This window comes from Petaurus breviceps, unplaced genomic scaffold (assembly GCF_028583685.1).
Source record: "Petaurus breviceps papuanus isolate PSGF00001 unplaced genomic scaffold, PetGlider_PUasm1.0 139, whole genome shotgun sequence".
In the NCBI taxonomy this organism is placed as follows: domain Eukaryota; kingdom Metazoa; phylum Chordata; class Mammalia; order Diprotodontia; family Petauridae; genus Petaurus; species Petaurus breviceps.
Window position 1 is genome coordinate 9,280,053 of NW_027185697.1, and position 7,407 is coordinate 9,287,459.

Consider the following 7,407-nt stretch of genomic DNA (forward strand, 5'->3'; position numbering starts at 1 on the left):
ACCCTCTTGGCCAGCCATCACAATCTCAGTTGACCATCACCCTCTTTGCCAAGGATTTGGCTGGTTAGAATCACAGAATGACAGGATGTTAGAAAGTCTGAGTTGAATGGGTTGTCCCCTTCAACTGCTTCAGAGGCTGAGCTAGGAACCTTGACATCCCAAGGTCTCATTTGCTTGAGGAAGTGATGGTCCTGGGTCACACAGGGGAGTTGGGATGCAAACCCAGGTCCTCTCATTCCCAATCCAGCTCCCTGTCTACTGTGCCACATGGTCCCTTACTGTGCAGGTGGGAGGACTTGAGGCCCAGAGAAAGTTACTCACCCAAGGGCTTACAGCTAACAGAACTTTAGAGTCTGATTTCTCCCCCTATTTACAGACTGAAAAGCTTGTGAGACCCAGTGGGAATCCTAGAGGTCACAGCCCCACTCCTTCATTTTATAGATGAGGAAACTGAGGCCTGTGATTTGGCCTGGGGCCAGGGGAGAACAGAATTAGCATTCAGACTTAGTTCTGTCTTCAAATCCGGAGCCTTCCCACACTGCTACAACCTCATAGGGAATTTTAGACACTCTGATGGGCTGGAGGGGAGAGGGGGATGCTTCCTGTTCTCCCTCATATGCTGCCTCTAACTGCTAGCATTGGCAAAGTGACTTACAAATATGGCCTCATAACATCTTCACAACAATCCTAGGAGGCAGGTGCTATCATCATCCCCAATTTACAAATGGGAAGCTGAGGCAGGAAGAGGTTAAGTGACTGGTCCAGTATCACACAGCCAGTAAATGTCTGAGGCAGGATAGGAATTCATATCTTCCCGACTCTGCTTTGTCTCCAGATAGGGCGGCCCTCTCGGGCCTCTGTCTCTACTCCCTGCTCGCTCACTCACCAGGTAGGCAGCTTCCCGCATGAACTGCTTGGCTGGCTGCTTCCAGATGGCAGGAACGGTGAGGACCCAGCGGATGGCATTTCTTTCTGGCAGGGATGGGCACTGTTCCCTGAGCTCCTGGATTTCAGCCGAGGGATTTGGGGGAGAGGGAAAGGAAGGAAATCAGAGTCACAGCACATGGAGCAGAGGTCAGGCTTAGCTCCTTCATTTTACAGAGGGACAAACGGAGGGGAGGGGGAAGGGACCTGCTTAAGGATATACTGGTAGTGAGAGGCAGAGCTAGGATTTGAATCCAGGCCCTGGGATGCCGAGTCCAGCAGGCCTTTGATGTCTCTGGTTCAACCACCTGCTACATGCCCATTTTAGAGCTGAAGAGCCAAGCTCACATTCCGTGTGAGCGGGAGGACCTCGGCAGCCCTGACCGCAGCCCTGGGCACTGCAGCCAGACCACAAGAAGGACTTTCTGTGTTTGGCTGGGAGACTAGCAACAATAGTGTGTATGTGTGTGCATGTGTGTGCATGCAAGTGTGTGTGTGTGTACCACTGCCCATCTCTGGTGCAAAGAGCCCCGGATTCAGGGGGACCTGGGTTCCAATCTTGGCTCTTCCACTTCCTACCTGTGTGAGTGACCCTGACCAAGTCACTTATCTTTTCCTCGCCTCAGCTTCCTCATTTGGACATGATAATGGCGCACCTGCCTCCCAGGGTTGTTGTGAGGTACAAATGACAGAATGTGTGTAAAGTGCTGCTCAGATCTTATTGTGTTGGCACCTCACGCCAAACCTGTGAGAGAGCTGCTGTTATCATCTCCTTTGCAGATGGCGGGACTGAGGTAAAGTGACTCATCCAGGGTCACATGGGTAGTACATAGAGGACAATGCTCCTAAACATGGGAGTCAGGGAATCCCACGAATTCTCTTACTGGAGACACAGGGTCAGAGCTAAAGGGAGTCTTCTCAATGTCAGGAGCCAGATTTGTGGACTCTGGATTACTCCCTGCTTCCCAGGCCCCTCAGAGACATTCCTCATATTCTCAGTCGCTCCTCCCCATACATCCATCTCTGCCTGGGCTGATGTCTGGAGACAGGGGAATGGACAAGATGACTTCTGGAGACCCACCCCCGGAAGGGTCTGTGTTAAGGTGTCAGAGGATGCAGTAGTCTTGGTCTGGGTTGGGGGGTGGGGAATGAAGACGGGGGAAGGGGAAGAAGAGCCCATTCCAGAGGACCAGTCGGACCTCTTTCCCTCCACTCCCCAACGTCCCCTGGTGGGGAAGGGTCACCTGCACAGCGTGCTTCTTAAAGAACCGCAGAGCGTGGGCGAACACCTCCAGGGCGGGCATCTTCTTCCCATTCACAGCCTCTAACTCTGTCTTCATGGTGAGGTCCTAGGGTGGGCAAGAAAGCTGTGTCAAGGAAGGGGATGGCGGTGGGTAGGACCCCCCCCCCCCATTCCCTCATTTCTCAGACTTTCCCACAGACCCTTTTGGTCCCTCTCCTCACTCCCCAGCCCTCCATGCTCCCTAGTGCCCCCTCCCCACTCCTGGCCTTCCCCTTGTGCCTCATCCCCACCTCCCACCCCTCCTCCCAGCTCACACTGGTACTGTGGATCTTCATCTTGAACTTCTCAAAATACAGCCAGTCGCGAGCCTCCTCTGGGTCCAAGTCATGGTAATAGTCCCTGGCCGTGTAGCCGAAGCTATGGAAGGCGCCCTCCGGGGTCAGCAGGAGGCTGGTGGGCGTCTTCTGGTGGGCCACACCTGGGTCCCCGCCTTCCCACTTCCTGGGGTGGGATGGAGTCCAGTCAGGCTTGGCCAGCTCTGGCTCTGAAGGCGTCTGTCCTAGCCTCGGCTTCTGTCTCTGCCTCTCTTCAGGCCTCTCCCCATCTCTGTCTCCCTGACTCCTAACTGTGTTTTCTGCTTCTCTGTCCTAACTGGGGATGAATGTACCTGGGTCAAATTCAACTGGGGCAGCTGGGGTGGGAGACAGGTCAGGGAGAGAATAGAGAGATCTGCAGAAATTGGGTGGGGCCATTCTGAAAAAGAGAGGGACCTGTCATCAAGGAATCCATCATTTGCACCCACAGGACCTGGGGAAGTGGGGGCTGGCTGCAAGACAGAGTTCAGAGGTTGTTCATGTTTGAGGGAGGAATCCAGCCCTGCTGACGGGAGGCAAGGCCCTCTCGAATGTCAGCGCCCTGGACTGAAGCCCTGGTGCACCCAGGCTCTGGCTTGTCCTCTTTCCATCTTTCAGGCTCTTTCCCCCTCTCATTCCCAGACATTTTGCTTCCTCTTCATGAGACTCCTTCCATTGATACCGTGACACCTGCCTGTGACTTCCCTACTGTTGTCTCCCTTTTGGGCCTGCCTAGTCACTTGGTCCCCTGGAGCATCTCAAATAGATCAGGTCCACAACAGACCCCATCTGGCCCTTCCTTTAGAAGCTTTTCTTGTCATCAGAATCCCTAAGACAGGTCCTTGGGCACAGCTGGAGGGGTCAGTAAAACCTGGGGTTCAAAACCTCCTTGGAAGGGTTCTTAGATTTGCCCATGGTCCTACAGCTGGTAAATGTTGGAGCCAGGACCCAAACCTTTGTAAGTCTAGGACCCCTTCCAGTGTATTGTGTACCACTGTGGCTTCTAAGGCATCATGTCTAATAGAGGGGTATGTGTGTGTGTGTGTGTGTGTGTATGTGTGTGAAGATAGGCCTTCCTTATATTCTGTGGGTCTTGGAGAATTGAGAAGACAGGAACAGGAATATGTGTGTCAGCCTTGAGCTAACAAGGTCTCAGTGTCCCTGGGGGAGATGGTGAGTTTGGGCTGGGGGAGGGAGCTGGAATCTAGACTATTCCCTGGGCCTCAGCCTCCTGTCTGCATAGAATGTTACCATTCACCCCACTGGCCAGTCTAACCTGCCTCCAGGCCTTGGCCTCTTAGGACATTGTCTAGTCCAGGTGCTTCCCCAGGACATGAGCCTAATTCTCCTATCTCCCTTCTACTCTGTCCATCCAGACCAATCTCTACTATTACACAAATCCCATTCCATCCCCCAAACATTTATCAAGGACCTACTGTGCACAAGGAACCTTGCTAGACTCACAAATAGGTCAAACTCATTTTGTCCTCAGCTCAGTCTGGTCCCTCCTCCTCCCCATGCTATACTGCCTCTTCTCTGTTTTCCCAAAGCTTTCTAGCCCAAGTGACAGTGAAATGAGGCTCCCCTCAAGTCAGTCCAGCCTTCATAGGAAGCCTGCCTTCCCTGCTGCAGTCTACACAGCCCTGCGATCCCTCACTCCCTCCTCTGGACTCACTCTCCAGACTCATTCTTCTCCTCTACTGCTGCCTTGCCACCTTGGAGACACCTGATACCCTGCTCTCCTGATGGGGAATCCCCTCTCAGGGCAGGCCCCTCATTTTAGGAAGGAGCCCATCTCTTCACCTCACCTGGGCCATGAGTCTCTCCAGGCTCCTCCAACTCCCTTCCCCGGATGCCTTGTCCCCATCTTCCATCTCCCCAATATATTACATTAGAATACAAGCGCCTTGAGGGCAGGGCGATCTCAGCTAGTATTTGCATACCAGTGGCTGGCACATAGCAACTGGTTATTAAAGTGTCTCTCTCTCTCTCTCTGTCTCTCTCTGTCTCTCTCTCTCTCTCTTTGTCTCTCTCTCTCCATAACACACACTGCTCAGCCTACCTATCCAGTTTCTTTCTTACTCTCCCTGTCTCTCCCTTTTTTCTTCTCTCCCCTCTTCTGTCTTTCTTCCCATACACTTATTGATCAACCCACCCACCCACCTATCCCCATATCCATCCATCTATTCATGTATCTCCCTCCCTACATATACCCAGTGATCCGTCTATCTGCCCATCCTATCTTTCTATCATTCATCCATCTGTGTTTTTCTCTGATTCTATGTCTCTCCCTGTCTCTCTCTCTCTTTCCTTCTCTCTCACACTACAGCCTTTACAGACACAACTACCAGAAGATCTGAGGCTGAAATATAGGCCAGGATGGATGTGTGACCCTAGACACTTGACTTCTCAATGCCTCAGGCTGCTCCCTGAGAGTCTAAATTGCAGAGGGGTTTTGGGGAAAGAGGGCATTTCCTCACCAGGAGCTCCAGACAGCAATAACAGGTTCTTTCCAGAATATATACTAATAGCCACAATTTCTATAACACCGTAAAGCTGGCCAAGCACTTCCTACACATTACCTTATTAGATCCTCACAATAATGCTGGGAGACAGGTGCTATGAGTCTTCCTATTTCACAGATGAGAAAACTGAGACTGAATGAAATTAAACAGCTCTCTTAGGGTCGTACACCTGGTAACTGTTGGACAGACGCAATCCAAACTCAGGTCTTCCTGATTCCAACGGCAGCACCGAAACCACCTGAACATCTAGCTGCCTGTACGTTACAGATAGTGGACTGGACAGCACAGCCCCTGTTTCCTCATCTGTAGAATGGGAATAATATCATCTGTGGTATTTTCCCTATGCACAATATCCCAAGATCACAGGGACCATAAAGGGCACTCTCAGTTTAAAGATGAGGAAATTAAGGCAGGGAGATATTAAGTCACTTGCCCTGGGTCACACAGGCAGGAAGGGGGGGATCTTTCTGCTGGTCTTTCTGTCCAAGGGGGGATCTGGATGCGGGTCTTTCTGACCCATTCACCATGCCAATATGTCTTGCTCACAGTGCCTGGTTACAGTGCTTGATTCACTGTACTACATGGGGTAGAAGGGGTTGAGTCTGAAAAGGAGGGGGGCTCACTGGGCAGAAACAGCTCCCTCCAGCTGTGAGGTGGGAGGAACCAAAGGGAGAGACAATGAGAGATTGCTGGGCCAACATCTGGATCTGAGGCAGCAGGGGAGAGGAAGGAAACGGGACAGGGAAGTGACCCCAGCTTGGGGTCAGTGTGTATGTGAGTGAATGTTGGGGGGGGGAGCTTAGGAACAATGGGAGGGAGCTAGGGAGGGGGTGCGGGTGGTCTTGGGGTCCTGGGTAGCTGAGTTGGGTGTGTGGGCAGGTCAGGTATGGAAGAGGAGGAAATACCATACAAGCTCTAAAGTTCAAGGTTACCAAATACCCCTTTGGCATCTGGAGGGTACAGACTGAGAGAAGGCTGTGCAGGGCAAGATTTGTCTAAACAGCTTAGAAACTTGGGTTATTCAGCCAACAAGCCAGCATCCTCAAGTTCAGAGTCACTGGCCTCACCTCCCAGCTCCCCTCTGACTCTTCTGCATGGTCAGAAAGCACCCCCCCCCTTCAGGGTTCCCGGTCTCCCTCCCCCATCTCACCCAGCTATTCACATTATCAGAGCATTGCGTCAGAAGCCATCTAGTCTGACTGCCTCACAGATGGGGAAACCGAGGCTCAGGGAGGTCAGGGAAGTGACCTTCAGAGGTAGGATTTACACTTGGGTAAGTCATTACTTTTTCTACTGTTCCACTAACAGAGATGGATGTGAAAATATTTATCTGCTATTATCATCTGTTACTTATAAGGGCTGTTTTTCTTTTTTTTTTTAAATTTTATTTTATTCAGAACTTAAGAAATAAAACAAGCACTTCTATAATACAGTAAAATAGAAAAAAAGACGATTGTACATGAAACTGCAAATCTGTTATGTACAACCTGCTCTTCCTTTTCAATATATAATAAAGTTATCATGTAGCTTTTTTCTTCCCTTTTTTACCCCCCTGCCCTAGAGCAGCACCAGATCTTAAGCTACGTTCTAGGGCTGGTTTTCTTGGGTTGGGCTTCTCCTCAGGACCAAGTTCCTTACAGTTGCTTTCCTCAGAGTCCCAGGATAAGGGTCTGGCCTGGGCTTTGGCCCCCTCAGCCTCTCCCCAGCTGGGGCTCTTGATCCTGATGTCTGGGTTGGGGGTGAGTCTACTTCTCCCCCATTCCCCTCCCCATCTCAGCATTTATGGTCGATTCTCGGCCCCCACACCTATGATCCATCCAGGCTACGCAAATATCACCTTCCTTCTCTGTGTCATCCAAGTCATGGCTCCCTCACCCCTGCCCCTGGGGGCCCTTACCTCATCATGTGAATGGACTCAGGGTCATTGGTGAAACTGAAGGCATAGCCACTAGAGGTTGTGCCAAAATCGATGGCCACCACCACGGAGAATGGAGCAGGCCGGGGAGCTCGGGCCTCGCTCCTCTGGAAGGACAGAATTAGTTAGAAGGGGGCAAATACAAAGAGAATTTCTGCTTCCCACACACTAACTCCTCTGGTCCCCTTTCCTCCTCAATGAACCAGTCTGGGAGTCCATCCATGGATGCATCTATCCATCCATCCATCATCCATCCATCCATCATCCATCATTCATCCATCCATCCATCCATCCATCATCCATCCATCCATCATCCATTCATCCATCTATCCATCATCCATCCATCCATCTATCTATCATCCATCCATCCATCATCCATCCATCCATGCATGCATCTATCCATCCATCCATCCATCCATCCATCATCCATCCACACATCATCCATCA

At 51.3% G+C, this 7,407-nt stretch overlaps 1 protein-coding gene across 1 annotated transcript in view; it reads right to left on the bottom strand.

The window, feature by feature from the left end:
* Positions 1 to 7,407, bottom strand: part of HSPA12B (heat shock protein family A (Hsp70) member 12B) — a 40,979-nt gene that overhangs the window by 17,465 nt on the left and 16,107 nt on the right. The window contains exons 4-7 of the mRNA XM_069066127.1: positions 6,943 to 7,067; positions 2,482 to 2,668; positions 2,169 to 2,273; positions 887 to 1,003 (exon numbers count right to left, since the gene is read on the bottom strand). Of these exons, the coding sequence (XP_068922228.1) occupies positions 887 to 1,003; positions 2,169 to 2,273; positions 2,482 to 2,668; positions 6,943 to 7,067 (534 nt within the window). The remainder of the gene's footprint in view (positions 1 to 886; positions 1,004 to 2,168; positions 2,274 to 2,481; positions 2,669 to 6,942; positions 7,068 to 7,407) is intronic.